The sequence below is a fragment of the Notolabrus celidotus genome, chromosome 3 (genome assembly GCF_009762535.1).
Source record: "Notolabrus celidotus isolate fNotCel1 chromosome 3, fNotCel1.pri, whole genome shotgun sequence".
Classification (NCBI taxonomy): Eukaryota; Metazoa; Chordata; class Actinopteri; order Labriformes; family Labridae; genus Notolabrus; species Notolabrus celidotus.
Genome location: NC_048274.1, coordinates 27763088 through 27786463, shown reverse-complemented (window position 1 = coordinate 27786463; position 23376 = coordinate 27763088). Strand labels below are relative to the sequence as shown.

At 40.3% G+C, this 23376-nt stretch overlaps 1 protein-coding gene across 1 annotated transcript in view; it reads right to left on the bottom strand.

The window, feature by feature from the left end:
- Window positions 1-402: 402 nt before the first annotated feature.
- Window positions 403-23376, bottom strand: part of LOC117810766 (protein unc-13 homolog C-like) — a 111864-nt gene continuing 88890 nt past the window's right edge. The window contains exons 23-31 of the mRNA XM_034680721.1: window positions 22592-22680; window positions 22086-22223; window positions 20210-20333; window positions 19624-19683; window positions 16681-16761; window positions 12479-12626; window positions 7848-7940; window positions 4285-4444; window positions 403-2054 (exon numbers count right to left, since the gene is read on the bottom strand). Of these exons, the coding sequence (XP_034536612.1) occupies window positions 1769-2054; window positions 4285-4444; window positions 7848-7940; window positions 12479-12626; window positions 16681-16761; window positions 19624-19683; window positions 20210-20333; window positions 22086-22223; window positions 22592-22680 (1179 nt within the window). The 3' untranslated portion in view covers window positions 403-1768. The remainder of the gene's footprint in view (window positions 2055-4284; window positions 4445-7847; window positions 7941-12478; window positions 12627-16680; window positions 16762-19623; window positions 19684-20209; window positions 20334-22085; window positions 22224-22591; window positions 22681-23376) is intronic.

Sequence of the window (23376 nt, the reverse complement as noted above, 5' to 3'; positions counted from 1 at the left end):
GGAGTAAAGACATATAATTTTCAGAGGGGTTTTGACGTCATCTTGATATGACCTTTAATTGCGCAAACAGATCTGAAATCAAAAATAAATCATTTTAAACTTTAAAAACTGTTCTTTAAATCTTAGCATTGACTTTTGACAGATTTGCTCTAACTTTGAAGGCAACTTTCTCAGGGTGTAAACACTTCTACTAAAAACCAGGACTGTTCCAGATGAACAAGACTGACTAGCGTGTGAACTTTGCAAACAAGATGTTTCCCAAAAGTAGATTCATTTTTGTATTTTCTATGTAGTTATGCAATCCTCTGTGCCCAAAGCTTTAATCGTAACTAACCTGAGAAAAAGCAAAAAGTTTAAGGGAAGATTTCTGTAAAATGGTTTAAAATGAACCAGATATTTTAACACATTTGCACATACTTTATGCACATTGAAGAAAAGTAGACTTTTGTACAATATCTCACTAAATATATTTACATGACATACAATTCGCCATCAGTGCAATACATAGGAATGTTGCATATTTACCAAATGTTAGACTCTTTCCTTTATGAAGAAAAATAATTCCAATGAGCTGATCTAACCGATGTGTGTAAAGTAACATGTGCAACTTTCATATCGTTAACAGCTTGACAGGAAATAAAAAAAATAAAATCTTAGTACCACCCTATCAATAATTCAATATTTAGCATTGAAAAAGTAATTAATCACATGTACATATACATCTTCATACATGTAATGGATTGCTTTTGTACAAATATTTTATATAACTTTGGCAGTTTATCAGGAACAAAGTTATCGGAAAATATGAAACAATAATATCAAACCGTAAGCAATGTCATGTAAGCTTGCCTTCCAAAGCTCATGTTCACAGTGGTCATTCAGAAAGGCTGGAAGCTGATGGCTGAAAAGAAAAGAACAAAATGCCAAAAGAAAAAGAAAACATTTCCATCCTTTCTGCTAAGACTGTTAGCACTGGAGGCTGTCGTCATTGTTGTCATGGTTATAAAATTACAAACACCTATGAAGGTTTACATAGCAGTCATCGCCATTTAAAAAAACATGGTCTATTTTCAGGTTGACTTAAAATACAAACAGTTTGAAGGCAAGGGGACAGGACCCTGCTCAGTGGTCACTGTGGAATCATGGGAGAGACATGACCGAGAAGAGGACATGCACAACAGTGCTGTGTGGAAGAACGTGAAGCCAAAAAACGAGGGTGCAAAATGAAAGACTTTGCAACAATCAAAACGCCACACGGTCAGAAAATGACTTACACCGGACAAAATAATCGAGCAAATTTCAAACATACTAAGTTCACCATAATCCATATACGTTGGTTTTGTTCTTTTTTTCACTGGTTTGGCACTTTATTGGAACAAATCTCTGTTCAAAAAGACTAAATGTTGTACAAAAGGTATTTCATGTCCCCTTAACATAACCTGTAGAATATATTACTTAATAGTAAGCATACGGTAAGTAAACACTTGTACATACTGTAGTTTTAAAATGAACATTCCAACAGATGTTTTACGCACATGCACAAAAACAAACAAACAAACACAACTCTCTCTCTCTCTCTCTCTCTCTCTCTCGCTCGCTCGTGCTCACTGTCTCGCTTGCTGCTTTGCCACATGTTGGCCTCCTCCGCTTCTCTTTGGACAATCTCTTTCTCAGCTTCTATCCAGTAAGAACAACTGTTGCTTCTGCTCTTTTTTTTTATCTCACTTAAGACAACACAACTGTTTTAGTACTGCATGTTTGCTCCACATTACGACACCTCCTCCGCCGAGCGTGTGTCCGTCTTAAGACGCACAAACTCTTTGGCCACCTCATCGTGGGTCCTTTGAGAGAGTATCCTCATGATGGTGAGGCCAGTTTCGTCCATGGTGATGCTCCTCATCAGGGGGTAGCATGCTGAGCAGCTGCCTGTGTCTGCCAGCTCTCTGAGCTGGATGACTGTCATGCCGATGATGCGGTCCTCCCTGGCAAAGCAGTAGTCCTTTACCGAGATGTGCAGCTCGTAGCACTCCGGACCGTGTTCGTTACTGAGAACACTGAAAAAAATAAGAGATCAAATAGGTGAAACTTTAGAGTTGAAAATATATAACATGATGCAGAGCCATTGATGTTTTACTTCCTTGTCCTACTTCAACATTCAAAAGGGATCTACTCCGGTCAGCCATATCATTACGACCTTTTTTCCAATACTGTGTATCCGCCCCACTCTCTTTTTGGAAAGTTGGAGACCAAGTCAACACTGTCCTTTTCCAGCTTCTTGAATTGCTCTGTGGTCAGTTAGACACTTTTGGTGGTGGACAGAGGGTCAGCCCTGCCTCCGTTTGTCACATTGGGAAAAATGGAGGGCCCATGGCAGAAAAATTAAGATTTAATTACAAAATAATCAAGGGTACAAACAAATCTAAATGAAGTTTCAGAGAAATGGAATCCAAATAATCAAAAATAAAACACAGAGAACACAATGAAATGCTGCGAGAAAGAAACACAGAGAACACAGGAGAGGACAAGGAAGACGTACAAGGATCCAACACAGGACAGGGGAAAAAGAGAAACTAAATACACAGAGTAATCAACACAGGACACAGATGAAACTAATGAGGGTAATCAAAAAGGGGGGTAACACACAAGGGCAGGAAGTACTGGAAACACAGGGATCAAGAACTACAAAATAAAACAGGAAACATGATAAACTGCACTAAGAAACATTAAAAAACACACACAAGGAATACAACACAAGACATGGATTACTAATAACACAATGAAGACATAGGATGACTCATACAGAAATCAGACAGGGAGGAAACAAGGCATGAAACTCAAGGAAAATCCCAAACTAAAGATCAACTCATGACACCGTTTCTGGTTTATTGCTACACAGCCCCACATGCAACAAACTATGGAGCTCTGTGTGTACTGACATATTTCGTCATAACCAGCGTTCACTTCAGTTGGATCAGACCACACAGACCAGCCTTTGCTCCACACAAGTATCAGTGATCCTTGGCCACCCATGACCTTGTTGCCAGTTCAGCACCTTTCCTTCCTTTGTCTAATTTTGGTAGGTATACTGACCACTAAAAACTGGAGTTTTGGAGATGCTCTGACTCAGTCATCTAGTGTAACAACTTGGCCTTTGTCAAAGTCACTAACATCTTTAACCGTCCCTCATTTGTCCTGCTTCCCACACATCAACTTTGAGTGCAAAATGTTCACTTTCTGCCTCACACATCCCTCCCCTGACTGACAGGTGCCACAAGATGATCAATGTTATTCCCTTCATCTGTTAGTGGTCATAGTATTGTGGCTGATCAGTGTAGTTCACCAGTAATGATACAAGAGTTTTAGACTTTATAAAACAATGACATGTCAGATAATGTAGGTGACTTACAGGTAACCTACGCTGACTTTAAAGTGCTTGATTTTTGTTTGAGCTTTAGGAAAAACACGCTATCAGTCTGTTGAACCATATGTGAGTATAAACCAAGAGCTGTTTGGAACCTGACATTTGGCTGTGTTTGCAGCTTAATAAAACCTGTCAGTTTGAGACTCTGGCTGCAGGACGTTTCCCCAAGTGAGAAATAAAAAACGATTATTTGTGTGGCCGTGATGAGACAACTCAATCATGTTTTTTGTGAGTGGAGCAAACATTTCTTTTCCAGCGGGCCTGAAGTCTGAGACAGTTTTTTTTGGGCTGTGTTCTAATTATTGTCTGTGACTTAATGGCATCTTAAAAATCAAATGAGAATGCCAGCAGCAGCAGTAGCATCTATATGCCCACAGGCGCCTGTGATCACACTGGTGCTGCTACAACTCAGCTTAAGATCACTGCAGCTCTGTGACTTAAGTTGGCTCTGCTCGGAGGATGTCGGTGTCAGAGAGCCTATAGATTTGCTGAAGCAGACTCTCGACTTTCCTCACAAGAATAAATGCAATGAGCAGAAGTGCTGTAAAGAAATTGCCTTCTATTTAATGCTCAGAACAGTTGGAAGGATTTGGGGAGTACAGTATTAGAGGGTATTATGTGCTACAATATAAAGGGTGCTGTCGGTTCCTTTATAGTGTGCAGATGGCATAATCAAACTAGTCTAAAGGTACAGCAGCATACATGGAGCAGAGTGTTGGACATTATTTTGAAGGTAGTTTGCAGGGTGGAAATGCAGCATAATAATAATAACATTGATAAAGTATGTGCTTTAAAAACATCACCTCTCTTCCTCTACTCTTTACTTCTATAACTAACACACGTGGAAAAAAAACATCACTCACTATTGGAATGTTTCGTTGTACTTTGGTGACCAGTTGTTGTTCTTGGTCTTGGTGCTGAATTTGCGTTTCTTGTCAGCCAGGTGGGGTCCCACGGCGTTGACCTCAACGAACGGCCGGAACATGGCGTTGGTCTGCCAGGTGAGGTTGTTCACTGCGACCACTGAGGAGAGCAAGAGGGAATAAGAATCACCGACATCTTAGGAGGAAATTCAGAAGAAGCACTGCATCAAAAAAGGGGACATTACCAGCCTTATTTTCTCAGCATTTTATCTTACTCTCACAGATGACTGGCTAAATGTAGAAAATGTCATATTATGTTGAAATACTGCCAGAGCAAGTACAGCAGAGTTTAATGCAGAAACATTTCCACACCCATAGCATTACTGGTAAAATCTTTGGATGCCGGTGCGAGCTAATAAAACTGAGAGAATTTATTTGCGGATGATTTTGTACAGGCGTATAACTCAACCATGAGGGAGTGACGGGTACACTGACTGGTTGGCAAAGTTTTTGGCTGACAACGATGCAATTTAAGAGAGCAGTCAAACAGGCTGAATTTTGAGGTTTCTTTTTCTGTAGTTTGTTCTGTGGGAGTTGCCAAGTTAATTCTGGGATTTGTAGGAAAGCCATAAACAGAAATGTACAAGAGTGAAACATGTACTATATGAAAGAGCAAGACTGCAGCTCTTCATCAGGACATTTCCTTTAATAGAAACATCCATATATGATTGCCATAGTAACCCTAAGTGGTGATCACATGGTTGTATTGTTGCTGTGGGCTGATTACAGCTGATTGTCAGCTGCAGAGCTCACGATGCCTCTGAAAGGAGAGGAAACAGACATCGCTGCAGCTATAGGGCTGACAGTAAATACATTATTTTGCTGATGTACAGTAAATATGAACATTTCTTTAAGTCACATCTGATGATAAACTACTGAGGAAAGAACATGTAAATTATATCAAAGCAAAGAAGGATCTAATAAATCGACAATCATTATTCACTTTGTAATGCTCCTTCATACTTCCATACATTAACTACTGTGTGGAAGTCTGGGGGAACACAAAACTATCACAGACCCGATCTTCATTCTACAGAAAAGAGCCGCAAGAATCAAAAGTGAAACATCTCACAGAGAACCTACAAACCCAACTCTTCATCGTACTGAAAACACTGAAATTTAAGGATCTGGGTGACCTCAAAACATTCCAAATTAGTCAAAAATCAACAACTTCCTAACAGTATCCAAAGGTTTGTTACAAGTAGGGAGATTGCAAAACTACATTATGTCTCGACTAAGGGGGCAGACCAATGGAACAATGGTACTGAAGTCATAAAAGAGAACATATTCCACAGGTACAGAATTGGAGAACAGAGAGATAAACTGTAACATTATGTGTGACATGTAATGACTCACTAATGCACCATAATTGCACCATTATTGCAATTAGGAATATATGTATTCTCTGGCGTTACTTAAATGCCTCAGCATGTGTTTAAATGGAATTAACTGATCTATTTTAAGCTGGAAAAAAGGAATAGGACTAGAAACGTTCTGTACTTCATCCTTTGCCCTTTTCAAAGAACATGTTGGTAATGTCAGTCTTTAAGTGAGTATGCTGTGATAAACTGCTTTGCTTGCCTATATGTTTTATCTTTATAAAAAAAATAAAAAAATACATCTCTGACATGCTTGTGTCATATGAACCCACGAGGACACTACGAACATCTGGGGCTGGACTACTGACCATCCCAAGAGTCAGAACAAAGCATGGAGAAGCAGCATTTTGTTATTATGCAGCACAGACCTGGAATAATCTCCCAGAGAGTATTAGACAGGCCCCGACTCTGACCACTTTTAAGTCCAGACTAAAAACGTTCCTCTTTTTAGCTACTTACGCTGCTCAATAATGGATGCAAACCCATTTTTAAACCTTATTTTTTATTTCTGTAACTACAAACTTTTAATTTCTCTTAACAAACTGAGTTTTATTTAAGTTTCGTAACTATTTTTACTTTCTTCCTTTCTCGATCTTATATTTTAAAATATCTGATGTTTATGTTTGTTTAACGTCATATTTTAAATTGGGTATTTTGGGTACCTGATATTGGATCTACAATTAAATGTTGGGGATACGGGCACCCTGCGGGGGTGTCAAGAGGTCTGAGCCAGCTTTGGCCTGCGACTCGACACAGAAAAGATTCAATGTGTGAGTCTTAATCCTTGGGATGAAGTTCTGAGATGAATTGATGATTAAAGGTTCATTTCGGTTAAGACAAGATCAGTTGTAATTCTGTGTCCAGCGGGACAGTAAGACTCAAGTTACCGTCTTCAGAGCAGTGAAGGGGGGTTGATTATTTATAATAATCCCTTCTAATTTAAATAAATAATAAGACCCAACACTATTTACTATTTACGTTAAGTTACAGAGAGAGAGAGAGAGAGAGTAAATCAAACATAACTGGCCACATATAAAATTTTAATTTTTAAAGGCACTATGAGGAGTTTTTCACAATCTGAGAAACAGACTGTAACCAACACTGATGCCTCTTTATGACCTTCAAAATCAAACAAAACCATAAACAACAACACTGATTCCTTCTCTGGTGTCATTTTGAATGCCTTAAAGCACTCAGAGGGGGTAGGTGTCAGACCACATGATTGACATTTGGCTTTAGAAACACCCTTTTTTCCGGCTGTTTTCATGGCAAATTAATCACATTGAGTGATAAATCTGGCTGTTAAAAGACAGCAGGGTGAGGTTTTTGTTGAAAACACTACTTTTGCATGTACAGAACAAGAGATAAGAGGTATCACTTTGTCCACAGTGGGGCACCAACATTGACATTTAATCAAAAGTTCCTCACAGCAGCTTTAAAATGTCTGCTGTGTGTTTTTGTTGATTGTTACTGTTCTGTTTTTTGTTTTTAACTCTGTAAAGCACTTTGAATTGCTCTATGTATGAATGGTGCTTTATAAATAAACTTGTCTTTCCTTGCCTTGTCTTATTCTTTAATTTGTCTTGCAAGATGTTCAAAATAAATACATACAAATTAAATTAAAAAATAAAACAAGGTTTTAAGATTTTAGCAATTGACCTAAATTGTCCCGGACAAAGCATTAAATGAGAAAATGCATCAAACACTTGTTGAAATTAAACCACTAGTTTCAATTAAATGCTGTCTGTGGAACATTTGGAGGTAGTGATGGGGTAAGTTAGTACTCTGATCTATTGGAAGGGATCACAAAAGTAATATGGATTCTCTTGGTACCATTAATGCCTTATCAAATCACATGGCCATTCACTGGATGTGTATCACCTGACACTAACAGTTTCTGTGGGTACCTCAAATGAAGGATTCAGCAGTCTTTCTGATTTAAATGTCCCTTTTACGTCCCCAAAGCTAACACCAAGACTCAACAATAATCCAACCGATATATTCCAAGCACCGCTAACCCACAAATGTGATCAGCAACAAAAGTAGTCAATTATGAGTCTTTTTCAGGTATGATATGTTTCACTAGGAATAACTGAATCATGTCAGAGTAAGAGAGAATCTCACCCTTCGCGCTGACTTTGTGCTCTCCGGTGCCAGGGTGAGAGATGAGATTCACTTGCATCGACACCTCCCCCACCGACCCGTTGGATGACTGACCTGGAAACACACCAAAACAACAACAGGAGAATTGAAAAAGAGGCATAATGACAAATCAGAGAGAATGAAGGAGTGGCGGAAGAGGGAGCGAGGGAGAGGAATAGAGAGATCAGGAAACAGAAAGAGCGAGGGAGGGAGAGGATGAAAGGGCTGAATCCAAATATGTGGATGCTGCTTCTTTTTTTTTGAAGATGAGGGATCCAAAAAATTGATCCTAAGAGGGGCATGTAAACACCTTTCTGTGTGTAGAAGCTGAAAAACTAAACCCATGAAAAACAGAAGAAGACTTCATTTCACCCCCAGAAGCATGCACAGCCAGGGTTTCCCTTAGCTTGAGGCTGAACACGAACAACAAGAAGGAAGAAAGAAACATGAAATAATCTGCCTGTTTTGAAGGCCATGGAAGAGGCAGATGGTGGAAAGGGATTCAGTAAATAAATAATGTTTCACACAATGAAATCATCAAACTGCTCGAGTCGACAGAGACGCTAACAGTCAGATTTGACTGAGTGCAGACGAGTAGAGTTCAAACAAAACATCAGAGAAGAAGTCAACAGGAAACTTAAACTACTGTGTCAAGGTGGAAATATGCTTTTGGGCATCACATTCTGCTCGGTTACGTCAGCACTACAGTTTCAATCACACAGAGACTTGTTGTTGCCAGGAAACAATTTGAATTGATTGCTGACCATGTGTCTCACTATGCCTGCTGAAGGGAGCCCTGCCTCTAATCACGGTCCTTGTGTGTCGCCCAGCCTGGTACAAACAGATGTTGAACACTGGAAGGCAGCATGCCGGTGTGGTTGATGAACGGGCATGTTGATCCAATAGATAATCAATATGTGCCAAACATGCCGTGCCCATTATAACTGGTAATGAAAAAACAAACCTCCTGATTTATCGTAATGACACCCTGAGAGACTGGGGGAGGGGACAGGAAAACAAAGCCGCTGCTGCACAATTAAGCCCTGGACTTTTGGGAAATTAACGGAGTAGATTCAGTTCAGCTATGGGCAGAAATAATAAAGTTATAAAGAAATCGATTCTGCTTTGATTCGGACGTGACACACTGTTAGCCAGCACCTTCATGAAATAATAAACAGGCGTGCACATAACAAACAGAGTAATGGACAACGTGATGACTACGGGGGACTGAGGGTGAGTAAGATGAATGGTACATATGGAAGATAAAGGAGAGCAGGGACTGATAAAACAGAGGTGACAGTGAGGAGTCAGCAGTTAAAGTGAGAAAACAACAAAGGGAAATAACAGATGAGGGAGGAATTAATTGATGCAGAGTTGCAGTTAAGCTCATTGAATTTTCCTCTCTGCTGTTTTTGAGACACCAAGATGTTATGCTTAACCCAAACAAAGTGACACATCAACAGAAAGCTGTGAAGTATTCACATGTAATTACTGTCAAGAAAGATGTGTTTGTTGGTGCGTACTGTATTTCTATCTGAGCCTAATGCAGCTGTACAACCAAAAGGAGGAGACACTTGGCAGAAATAGACTAGTGCATGTCATGGTCTCAATATGTCGCTGCCAGAGCGCAGGGGTTGGTGATTAATGAAATGGTGTCCACTGTGCTTCATGAAGCATCAGCACGTCCTCGCACTCTTTTTCTGCCGTCATGCACATCAACCACCTCACTACATCCACTTATACACATCACATTTGACCACCTCGGATAGAGAGTGACACCATGGTGTGAACTCAAAGGGGGGGGGGGGGGGGGGGGGGGGGGGGGGGGGCTATGAGGGAGAAAGAGAAGAAATGCTACAAGCTATCTGAAAGTAGCACACGGTGAAAATTCTCCAAGCTCATCTGCCAGTCAGTGAGAGCCGTAGCGCTGGTTGGGACTGCTGGCTGCCTGGCTGACTAACTTTCTCCCATCACCAGTCTGTTTACCGCTGTCTGCCTATGCAGCGTTCTGCAAGGCTTAACACACGGAGGCAAACAGGAGCCTTAAAGCTTTACCGCCACACCGGACCAAATTCCCTCTTGAATCTCTCTGGACACCTGAAGGTATTTCCGCCTTGTTGCAGAAAGAGACGGGAAGTCATGTTTTTAAGTAGAGGCAGATGAATGAGGCAACAACACGTACAAGTGGATCGCTAATGACAGAAAGAGAGAGAGGGCAAGAGATGAGAGAGAGAGGGAGCACAAGAGAGAATACATACATTTACACTGAACATAATGTATAAGCCTAATTTATTCTATGTATCAGATTTGTTGTGACAGTGCTTTTGTGTGTTTCTAATCAGCAGCAAAGAGCACAGGAGAGTGAGCTCAAGCCCTTGAGGGTGCAGGGAGAAATGACCAGGAAATACTTTTCTTACTTCTTCTCCTGCGCCTATTAAAAGTAAAAAAGAAGTGAATGATTTATACAGTAAGCAGACTTATGCCATTACTGCAATTTACGATTCACATATGAGCCTAAAGAAACTAAACTGACTCAAAGGGATTGTGAGGACACACTTAATATGATGTAAATGGAAGCAAACCACCAAGTCTGGTTTGGTTCAGTAGTTTGGTATAGTGAAAACTTTCTGATCTTGCATGCATCAACAACTAACCGTACCCTAACTTGGTAAGAAGGATTATAAGGCCAATTGCAATAGAACAAGGTATAGACCTGATCCAGGAGAGACGTAACCTTAAATCACCTCTGCTTTGACTTTCAAGGGGGGGTGGGACCCAGCGGGTGCGCCCCAGATACAACGGCAGGGAAAACACTGTACGGTATCAGGCTGAAGTCTTACACAGCATGCAGTATAAGACCACAACAAAGCATATACGCACTTTACCCACACATTACCCAGTCTAGCATCACTACAGGACCACGGAACAACTCTGCTCTGCAACCAAAGAGGACACTCGTGCTTCCCTCTCATGCGTGCGCGCGCTCACACACACATATGTGAACATATGAACCCAGCAGACCGTCGTATGGTGAAATATAGATTTCCATATGAAGCACAGTTAAAACAAACGTGACCAGCTTCGACTGAATGAATGAGGGAGGAGCGCGCAGTCAGTGGACCTGTGCTCGACAATGCAGCCCGGAGGAGTCAGCGCAGATCCGCTGAACTTTCAGCACAGAGCGCCTTGTCAGAAGTTGATAAAATTAATATAAAATTGCATATTGTTCAGTTCATAGGGCGTACCGAACCGTGACCACTGTATCGAACGGTTCGAAACAGATACACATATTGTTGCACCCCTATTTCTAATATCAGCAAGACACAGTGTAGCCTGCCAATAGTTCAATACAGAAAAAGAAAACAACACAGTTAAAATGAGAAATAATGGAGGACATCCAGTGTGTTCTGTCTTCTTGGCATGTGGCTGTGTATCAAAAATAAAGGCTTGAAATGACTCTCTTGAAATCCAGGGGATATTTAAACACGGCACACTTTGTATTTGTCCATTATTACTGCTGTCTGAACATTCTTTCGACCTATCAATAGATTGCAGTGTGTCTAGCTCCACTCTTTAGGTTTGGATATTTGCTAGGTACCCAACAGAAGGTACAGGGTGGTTATTTTGGAAACAGTGGAAACAAAATTGTGGTCTGCACTGTACCCAACTGAACCGGACCACTTGGTGGAAACGTAGCTTTAGACGGATGAAAAACAGAATGATAGCATAGATACTATAGACCTTTCTGGAGTCCCTGAGCTCCCTTGTCTCGTAGGTTCCTCTGAGTCACTACCACAGACAGCCTGCTGCTGTGGACGTTCCAGACTCCAGCTGCAACAACTACTACTATCTGTTTCACCATTATCACCTCTCTCTATCCCTCTTTCCAACCCAAACTCGATCGAGGCAGATGGCTGTCTAACATGAGTCTGGTTCTGCTTGAGGTTTCTGCCTGTTAAAAGAAGTTTTTCCTTCCTGCTGTAACTTGCTAAATGCTGCTAAGTTCTCTGCTCATGGTGGATTAAGATGAGATCAGACTGAATCCTGTCTGTAAGATGGGACTGGATCTTATCCTGTCTTGATGTTGGATCTTCCTTAATAATTTAACATAATGTACAGTCTAGACCTGCTCTGTTTGTAAAGCCTCTTGACAGAACATTTGTTGAGATTTGGCGCTATATAAATAAAGATTGAATGATGTGGATGTTGAAAAACCCAATGATGTAGTCACAATTTTTTTTCAATCAATCTTAAATACTAACAAGGCTGTCTGTAATAAGACAGCAGAAATGTAGTATAAAAAATACATTGTGATTTTTCAGAGTTTATCAAGTTTAATCAGAATATGTTCACTAAATGGTGTATGGAGGTGCTAAAGCTGCACAATAATATCCACAATCTGTGCTTTTTTCACACCTTACTGCCCACTTTTACAATCTTAACATCTTTCATATTGCTTGGTCAGTTCTCGCCTTTATAGCACTTTAAAAAAAAATTGTATCACATTATGTGGTAATATAAATCAACTCTCAACCCCAAACATAATATTTCAGAAACCAAATGTTGGAGTAATTTTTCTCTCTGAACTTAGCCTGGCCTTGGCAGCGTCTTACCTTGAGAGGTTTGGGTGCATATATATTTCTTGATCAAGGCATCTGTAGGCTGAGTGTAAAGGCTGAGAGCATATTTGAGGGACTTCATGTCAGGGCTCTTCTCCAGGAAGGTTTTCTTCAGCCCGTTTCCTCCAGCATGGAAGTATTGCTGCAGAAAAGAAATAAAGAAACAGCAGCTCAGATTCACCATTTTCTATAGCAGAAACCTTGGAATAAACATGATGACAATCTCTTAATTATGTACATAATGGTAGTACAGTAGACTGGAAGGCCTAACTAGATTTACATTGACAGTATGCACTTTATAAGGAGGAGAAAACACATGCAGATCAGATAAGGGGCAGCACTAATAGCCACTTCTGTAGCTAATTACTGTGCATTTACATCTGAAACTCAAGCTTGTATGGTTAATGCCCATTCGTGCCGATAAGCCTGATAGCTGCAGACAGATGAAGCTTTGCTTTCTTTTCAGATACTGTCACCACTCCCACATGTGGATAGTGTGAGGGCGACCATGGAAGGATCTACTTAAGTAAAGAGGCGTTGCTCGAAAGAAGTGAGGATGAAGAAAAGTAACTACACTTCTTAACCCTTTATGACCTTTACACTTTAAGGTTTTGTGGTTTTAGGTAGCTCTTCTGAGCAACACATGACCATTGAGGAAAAACAGAGTATTGTCTACGGGGTTGCAGAGTTAGTATACATTATTAAGTAATGACTGGAGTTAAAAAGGAGATACGTACTGATCTTAAACCTTAGAGACACAAGACAAGAGAAAAGTACACGTTTATGGTTTTAAATAGAAGCAACTAGGACGATGCTTCTATAGGGTGCTGGTAAATATTTTTGGACTCGTGTGACTGTGACTCAGCTCAGTAGGAGGCACCATTTTCTGCTTCACTAACAACTCATGAGTCACAAAATTTGACCAACGCATGCTTCTCATGAACTATACATAATCTGGCACGAGGGGCTGAGTCATGTGTGGAGATTATCAAGAGACAGAAAATAAGTAGCACACACCAAATTGAAGACTGCATATTATGATTTCAGACCAGAGCAAGTAATACATATTTCATGAATATAATGCATTCTGCTAAAATGAATATTTGAGACCAAAATTAGGCAAAGGATAAATGCTGATGAAGGTTTTTTTTAAAAATGTATCAGTAACCCAGATACAAAATGCAGCTGTAGGATGGGATGGCAGGAGCTTCTTTCAGACAGAGTACAAGAATACGAATAAATTAAAACAGAGGTTAACCCAGTTTTTAAATGTGTACATGTGTATCATATAGTTTTGTCTACTTTTGCTGTTGAGGCATTTTTATAGTTAAGTCTAATTTTCATGAGCTTGTGCTTATGTTTATTCAAATAAGAAGTACCTCTCTGATAAACCCTACATGGTGTCGGGTCTGATTCAGGAAAAGTCTAAAAGGTCTAGAAAGGTGTTGCCACTTGGTTGAAGACGCTCATAATGTAATACCGGGCTGTGGTGCCACACTCCATCTGGCAAAAAGAGCAGCCGACCCAGAATCACCTCACATGCCCAAAATATCACCCTGCCTCTGGCTAAATTACCTGCCAGACCGCCATCCAGCATGTCTCCTTTTCTTATTTCCTCTTTCCCTTTTACTTTCCTTGCTTTGTCACTTTTTTCTTTCATTGTGTCCATGTTCTATGTTCCTTGTGTTTCATGTTAACATTATCTCTATTTTCTCTATCCTTAGGGCTCATCATATCAGTTTAAAGTCTAGGATTATTTAGCTCAAACAGGTGCTTCCATATTGTTTCTACATATAGTGTGTATCAAATTAATTTGATGTAATTTCATAAACATGTTTGATGCAAATATGACATCCTATTTAAAATACACTGCGTATGTGGTGCCTCGTTATAACTAGAATACACAAGCTGAACAAATAGTACATTACTGGGAATACATTTAATAGACATCATGCCATGTTTTTCATATGTGCATTTCTCTTTAGGCTGCTATCTGTTAGTTTTTATGATCAGTGTTGGTTATTCAGGGCTGATACTGACACCGATTATACTTCATGAGACCTGTTACCCATATTTGGAATCGATGAGGATTTCAGTAAAAATGAAAAACTGTCCGTCACAATTTAGAATTTGAAATATTACAAGCTTCAAAAGAAAACTCTGTTTAAATACCTTTAGAAAATGTTTAATCAATACTAAAACGTTCAACATCATATACAGGTGTTAACAGTTCCCCGGTAACCCTTACAGCAGAGTTACATCACACAGTCCTGGGACCTCTAGCCAATCAGAAAGTGTTGTGGGTGGGACATTAAATGAGACTGAGTGATGAGTTAAAACTGACCCACAGGGAAAAACACACCAGCAGTGGAGCAAAAGTAAAGCACTTTTTTAATAAATACATTTGATCTGTGTTTAGTAATAAAAAAAATGCTGATACAGAATGTCTCTTTGCTCTCCTGCTTTCACAAGCTATGTGTGGTAGGCTTTATTATAAAGTACCTTTGAGGTAAAATTTGAGAGTTCTGGTTTAATGCTAGTCTTCAGTCATACACATGTGTTGTAGTTTGAATGTTTACTTCTCTGCTTATCTTATATTTAGTGCTTTTAGATTACAGCTGGTTTTCCTGCAGTACGAGGATAAAACAAAAGCAACCGTCTGCGTAGTAATTCTTTATCCCACGGTCTAACTCTCCTGAGGAATTACTGAAGTGTGTTAATTGACTGTTCTCATTGGGATACTGATGAAAAGAATTCCAGCAACATGATTGATCGAAACCTGCAGGTAGTTTCCTTGGAGACAGCCGAATCAATTAGTTTTCTCTGCACTTTATGATGCAGTGTTCTCCCAGTGGCACCTCGCCATAACTCTCCTCTTGTCCCTGTAGAACTGAGGCTTGGTCTTGAAATTGTCTCATATTCCTTTACAACAAACAGTCGCACGGTAGTAAATTAACAGTGCAGCATTTCACACTTTTTTGAGCTGAGAGGTTTTGGGCATGATTCCATATTTCTGGATATGAATTATCCTCAGATGGCTCTGAACTGGCACGGTGTCATGTGCCTTTAAACTATAATCATTGTGTTTTCAAACATGCTCAAATTGCCTCAGTTTGGGTGCAATGGGTGATCTTCTACCAAATATATTCTGTCTCATTAAGGACAAATCAAGAAGCAATTTTCTGATGTGAGGAATATTTCTCTACAATTTAGTCTAATGACAAGAAACACTCTCCCTATCAAACAGAGCAAAAATATTTTTGAACGCCTGCTATAACCAGACTATAAAGTGCTTTTTTTTAAGTAGAATAAAAGAGAACAGATCAGCCCATGATGAGGACATGACCTGATACTTGGCCAGGTAACATTGCATTTGATTTACATAATTCTTAATCAGTTCGATTTGCATATCTCTTCCCTATTCATGGGACATGACTTTAGAATGCTTGAATATTTTTTCACTTCTCTACAAAAAAACGAAGAGTTAAAACAAATATTATCTAATTTTAAAAGTACAATTTTTCATAATTTTCACCAGCGCCTGGTTGTAATACGCTGTTCCCGCCGGATAGTGGCTGTAGAGCATCTTAAAGCAGTTTGCTGACCACAGTAAGTAATAGAAGAAGAATGGTAACTTCATTAAACGAGAAGAAAACATCAGTGACAGGTGCTGGAAATATGTGTGTAGTGGTGTGACATTCAGAAACGTTGATAATCAATAACATAATACAGAACGCTGCTGGGTCACAGAAACACTGGCATAAGTGTCGAGTCGGATGCTGCTAGTTCCCGCTATGAGCAGCACCTCGCCCCAGAGCTGGTTAACACTTGATTTCAAATGATCATCAAATAGATACCATGGTGCGGGTTTAGCCTAATGGTTAAATTGTGTGCCAATGTAGCAGGCAGCCCAGGTTTGATTCCAGCCTGCTGCAACTTTCCCGCATGTCATTCCCCCCCTCTCTCCCAGTTTCCTGCTCTATCCACTGTCCTCTCCTGTCTGAATAAAGGTGTAAAGGCCCCGAAAAAATATGTAAAAATAGATGCCAGTGATTATCAAATAGTACTTTGGCTTGAAATGCTCATCCCTAAGCCCTATGTGGCTTTTTCTTTGTTCTTTTTAAAGGTTGTGTTACACAATCCAGGTGTCTCTTGCCATATGACCAACAGCATAACGGACATCATGTTAAACTCACCTTGATGGTGGGAAGCACGAGGTCCATGGCTGCACACTGCCGTGGAGTCAGACTTCTCGCTTCTTCTCGAGTCACATGCTCCTGAAAGAACAGAAGATCACGTCACAAGTTGACAAAACAGGAACCCACCTGCTATCTGAAGACACTGTCCTAGAATCATATTAAAGAGCTTCCGTGTGCCAAGATGTGCTGTTTATTAAAGAGCTTCACTTAGCGTCTTTTGAACTGCAGTGACTCGCTGCCTCACACTACCTCTAAAAAATGTAATTCAATCGTGAAAAATGCTTTTTGTCGATGCTAATTGAGATGCGCCTTGTGAATTGATTGCAGCAAATAGCTTCAGTCACTGCTTTATTTCCCCTGTGTGTCCCTAATAAAGCAAAGACAAAACAGTGTAAATGTTTTGAGAAAAGGAGCTTTAAAGAAACTAAATCACAGAGAAAGATAGGGCAGCAAATGTTGATCCTCAGCTTACTCACTTCCATCTGTCATGCCCTCTGTGTGGAAAAAACAACACACACACAAGTCTGAACTTCGGCATTAGCTTTAGGTTGGTTACAAGATTTAATCAACGTAAGAGAAATGTGCTGCACCATAGAATTATGCATCCAATGCCTCAAATGAGAGGCTTCAGAAGAAACATACATTTACATATTTTAGATTCAGAAGTGATGCAGATTCAATCTACCACGGGTGTGTTGAGCACAGATTACACAAAGAGCTGGTGTTGGTCAAAAATCAGGAATACAGCACACACAAGACACTGTCTGTTATTGGAGCCAAGATTGCACTGGGCCCACTTGATTTGTATTGACTCACTTCCAGTTCATCTCCCTGTGCCATGAAAACAAAGTACTGGTGAGTCTCAAACAACTGAAGGCTGTGAGCTGGAAGAAGTGCTGCTCTGTATTGAAAACCTTGTGATATCAACGTTTGGATGCTGTGTTAGTTAGTTGATAAAAAGGTCAGGATTCCCACTCTTTTCCAGAGATAATTTTCCAGGACATTTCCAGGACATTTTCAGTGAAGTTTTGAACTCTCTCAGAGATTTAACAAGTTTAAACTGTCTTCCTACGTGGCAATATCTATTGTGAGCAGCGATGTCTACAACGTGCAGTTTCTGTGCAGCTGTGTCGCTCTTTTTGTTCCGTTTGTTTTCACTATCAGTAGTTTACACTCCTACTAGCTAGAGTACGGTAATTGAGCTCTCAGCCTGCAGGGAAAGTTGTGAGGCACAGACCCCCAATCTCTCTGCCCGACTCCGCTGGTCACTCTTTAACTTAAATATAAGACTCTTTGAATCAAAAGAGCACTCTACAAGGTTCATTTACCATAAAACATAAACAACCGATCCCTGTTTTCTGTGAATGCATGATTATGACCAAGTGAGGGAGAAAAGACATGAAAAAAGTTGCGTAGCCCCCACAGCGTGCACTCAGCTTTCAATGAATGGGGATGTGTTTTTTTAATCATGTCAGGTCGCATGCAGTCATGTTGGAATCATTTTCCGGGATTTACTTTTTCTCCCATTTAGCAGGTGTTTTCCAGTACTGGAAAACTGGTCAACTGTTTTCCAGGTTTTCCAGGATGTGTGGGAACCCTGAAGGTCCTTATTGTTTCACTGATTTCACTTATTGCTCAAATAGAGACTGTACCTTGATTTCTAATATTATGACCCACAGCTACAGGAGTGAACATATTTCAAACATTAAAAACAGCATGTCTTTTGCGCTTGACATTTTGGAGGAAAGCTGATAAAACACTCCAAAGCCCCACGTGTCATTTCTGTAGAGGCAGACAAGTGCAGCCTAGAAATTTGAATACTTAATCATTTATTTTTGACAAACAACATCAAAGCTATTTCATTGGTCGAAGGTAGCAGCACTCATTAGTTACATGATGGGTACTCATGTTGCATGTCACTGCAGTAAAAAGGGTTACACACGCATTTCTAATATTTTATGATACGGCTGAACCGAATAAGCATGTTACCAACGCAGCAAATTGAATTAAAAAAGACACAGAGAGAAATATCTTTCTGTTAAGTGAGCTGAAGATTATGAGTCATCATAACAAGAGGATAATAAACAACTTTAGCACTCTGGGAGGGAGACAGACGAACACACACCCGTCTGTGTACAATCGTACAGCATCCACACGTCTCTCAAAAAATCCCCCACACACAGCACAAAGTAAGAACAGCCCCACAGATAAACACACATATACATTTACTTATCATCCCCCATAAGACTGAGAGCTGAAATACTTCTCAGAGGTACTGTCATAGCACAGTTGTTAGTGAAACAACAGTGAAGCCACTGATCCAATCCAGTGCCTCCCCACACAGAGCTGGAGGGATTAAACATCCTCTGGTCACACCAGCAATTAGACAACAGTCTGGCTGGTGTTGCACTGAGTTACAATGAGCAATGCAAGAAGCCCACAGTGGCTTATACAAGTATGCTTCTAAGTGACACGACCCATCTGTGCAAAGTTTCTGATGAAGGTGTGAAGTGAAATCTCTGGTGGTATATTTCCATCCAGACAGTTTTTACACTGAAGGTGTTAAAAATAAATTAACATCTGTTTCATATCTATGGTTGAATGTAATGAATTTGCTCAAGGCGGCATTAGGATAAATATCTGAATATGTGGCTGCCTGCAAAAGGCTTCTAATAGTTTGTGTAGTTATGGATCTAGAGGGTCTGAAATGAGTTTTCTAAGATGCAATGAGTCTGTGCGTATCTGTATAATCTACAATAAACAATACATAATCCCTGCTCACTAAGTACAGAGTCTGAGTATATGTGTAGGCATTAAGCATGTTTCACTGAGATGACAACATGCCTGCTGAGCTCAGTGAAATCCCTTTGGATTCAGACGCTAAAGGGTTTCAGTGCTGAGACAAGCAGCGCCCGCTTTAAAGTCATCACAAAAACACACCTTGAGTTTGGACAGCTGTCCTAGGTCCTTGGCAGCGTTGAAGATCATCTGAGCTCCTTGCTGTTGGTGAGACAGATGGATACAAAAAGGTTGAAAATACAGGGAGGACAAGAGTGGATAATAATGATTGCATAAAGAAAGTAAGGAACAGGAGATGAAATCTTAAATACTCTTCACTGTGATTGTGTTTTTAAGCTGCTTTTTTTGGACATTCCAAATGACAGAGGAAGGAAAATGATTGAAAGCTGTTACATGATGGTATTAAACCACACTTTTACAACTCCACTGTCATCATCCAAAAAATATAAATATGATAATCCTGATCTGAAAAATGTCCTGTCAGGCTCTTACTGAAGGATTTACGGGCTGAAAACAGTCACTCCATGTGTGTAAAGATTTAGGGATGCCATGTTGTTTCATCTCCTGTACAGTAATTTGTGTGTTGTGAGGGAGCTGGAGAGAGAGCCGAACAGATGGAGGAAATGAGAGAGAAACAGGTGGAGAAGAGGAGGGAGGTGGAGAGCAGGCCGAGAGATGAAAAGAATAACAGAAAAAGAGAAGGAGATGGATAATTAATCAAACTCACGCTCTGGTCATTCAGTGGAGGCAGAACAATTGTCCTCTCGATGGTATTGAGCACGATTTTCCAAAGCTCTTTGAGGACTCGTTTCAGAACAGTCTTCTCACAAATCTTGGCAAATAACATCAAACTGCAAAAGCGGCAGAGGAAGGGCATGTATCAGGTGAATACAGTCAAAAGTAAGTGTCTGAAGGTGAGCCGAGCTGACTAAAGGCTCCAAGTGATGAAGCCTTCGTAAATGATATGATTAAATAAAGAAAAACACCTGTGATTCAAGGAATGAATGCAGGGGCTTTATACTTTAATCTCCCCCCATTGTGCAAGCAGGGTCTCAGAGACAGGAGGAAGGATTTGGTATTTCCATATCATTAAGAGGATTCCCTTTAATACCACATTGGCCTCAATGTTTCTTTGACAAATGGTGAAGAGCAATTCACAGAGCTCAGTTGAACCATATCGTCATTATAGTTCTTTCAAGAATGCCACAGAAGTTAAAAAAAAAACAGTCCCCAGGTTGAATTAATAGGGACATATAATGTAAACACTCAAACTGACTAATGACATGAGCATGCCAGCTGAGCGCAAAATACGTTGTTATAAATTGCTAATCACTATTGACACCATAAGCAAACTGGTTGATAAAGGATAATAAATTGATCAGTGTGTGCAATACAAAAACTAATTAGGCCAGAGACAGGGTCGCTCTAATGACTTTGTTCAAAACAGCTTGTTCTTCATTCATGAAGTCATTTTGTGTTGCACAGCGCTAAAACGAACCGCAGCAGACAAATAAAGAACAGAGTTATCTCTGAGCAACTTCTAATGAGAAATGGTAAAGAAGAAATATTTGTATTTGATATTCATTAAATAAAGAGCTTGCAAATTTAGATTCTGCACAATTCTGATATTAAAAAAAACATGGATAACAGTTCCAATTTAGCATACATGACTGGGACAGCATGCTTAGAGACACTGCAGGTGAAGCAATGTGTCATAGTGCTCCTACTGACACCTTACCTCACAGTTTTGTGTAAACACCTGTCGCCTCAATGAAAACAATGATGATTTTAAAGCTAGAATATTACACATTAGCCCTCTCATACTCAGGACCAGGACTAGAAGCTAATCCAGAACTAAAGCTGATACTGTTCAGTTCCTTTAATTAGTCAAATAACCAAAAAGGATTGGCATGCAGTAAGCCTGATTGAGTCTAGATCTTAGAATAGTTACCACACCAAACAGATTCTTCAGTTCTTCTTTTTAGAGGCATTGTCACTCAAATAATGAGACTGAGGTTACTGAAACTTGGGTGCAAGAAAAGATGCCTTGTGTTATTGCAAATTTCTTTGATACCAATCAACTATTATGAAGCTCTAAGACTGTAACCACACTAGATTTTCTTCCCACAGATTTCTATGAGAATCAGGGGTTGATTTATTCCTCACCTGAAACGACTCATCAGTTTCACTTTTCCCAGAAAGCAATCTGATAAAACTTTACCAGATAGCAAATCTGATTAAATTGTGTGCCTCGCAAATGTACAGCCATTCTAAGTGAGAGGTCTGGATTTATGTTGAATTTTAAAAAAAGTACAAAAAACTTTCCATCAACTGATGTTTTATAAGCTGCCTTATAGAAGTCAGGACACTGACAGTGACAGATGTCAATACATTTTAAAAGATTGCGCTACCTGTTCCATCTGCCGTTTGTGTCAACAAACCCTAACTCTAACCAGGCACAATTCACTTCTGACATCAGAAGAGGTTTTGACCTCAAAGGCCAAAACTTTCAGCTCGATGGCATTTGACCGCTAAGCCTGTTGACTCTTGAAATGGAACAAATATGTGTTACGTAACAGATATTGTGTTCGGTGTGTACTCACTTTTTATCCAGAAGGTCCATGAGAGGCCTGAGAACAGACTCTGCGTCCATGGCGGCGTTGCTCCCTTTGACTGGGCCTTTCATCTGAACCAGCTCCTGGTTCATCTGCTTCACACAGTCCTCGATCACACCTTTGAAGCTGAGAAATGGAATGCAGAAATACATAAAACGCTTTGTTCCTGGTTGCATATTTCAGCCTTCTGCAGTGAAGCACGTTTAAGGAAGTGCCGGCTCACTCATGCTTGTGCTGTTAGGAGCAGTGAAAAGATGTTAGGAGCAGTGGTGTCTTTTGTTCAAGTTGAAATGTTGTACAACTTGCTGTGCTCACTGAGCACGAGGCACTGCAAGGGCTTGAGTCAATTACATTCAGAGCAAAATACATGTCTGTGAATAACTGAGCGGTCGTGTATTTCAGTTTCACTGACAGACAAAGACATGAAAAGAGAAAGTAAGCTTAATGAAAATGATCGCACACAAACACTCATGCACAGTCACACTGATGCTCACCTGGAGCCAAACACTCCGCTGAGTTCATCCAGCACTGTGTTGAGTTTATTCTGCAGCTCCTTTAGCAGATCACTGGCCTCTGCATCCAGCTGTCAGTGGGAGACAGACAGTTACTACATCATTACACTTCATACATGAGCCCACACTGACTTGTTCTCTGCCTCAACTCGGGTGGGGGTGTTAAGGGGGGAAAGAAGACAGCCCCAGAGGAGAGGTAACCTGCCTTGCTTGTGGCCTCCCACTCGTTCTGCCTGCCATCTGTGCCAAGCAGCACTCTGAATACAAATGGACAGCTCACCTCCGAGCGCTGCAATGATGACTGCTTGCCGAGTCATGAGACATGATGTCAGCAAAGGAGCAGCCGACTAGGGGGTCTCTCGAAAGGGAACAATTTTGTGCATTACTCCAAAAGTTAAAGAAGAGAGGGTTTGCTGTCAGGCAGCCTTGACACAGTAACATCTCAGGGGAATAATGCTTACTGTTGTTAAAATATAAATCCATGTTGCTACAGCTGTTCTGGCTTCAGGGCTCAAAATCTCTGAGTGACTTTTTATGTTCAGGGAGAAAATTGTTGATACAGGGAAAGCATTTGTATTTTGTTTGTTCTGCAAAATTCTTTTTGAGTGTGCACATTTTCAAAACAGTTCAATTTTCCGGAGATGCTGGTGGATCCACCGGTGTTTAGCAACTTTACTCTTGGGATAAAGAAATATGTCTGATACCAGAAGCCGCTTCAGTCTATGTCTTACCTGACTAAATTTCTCAGACAGAGAAATGGCTGATCG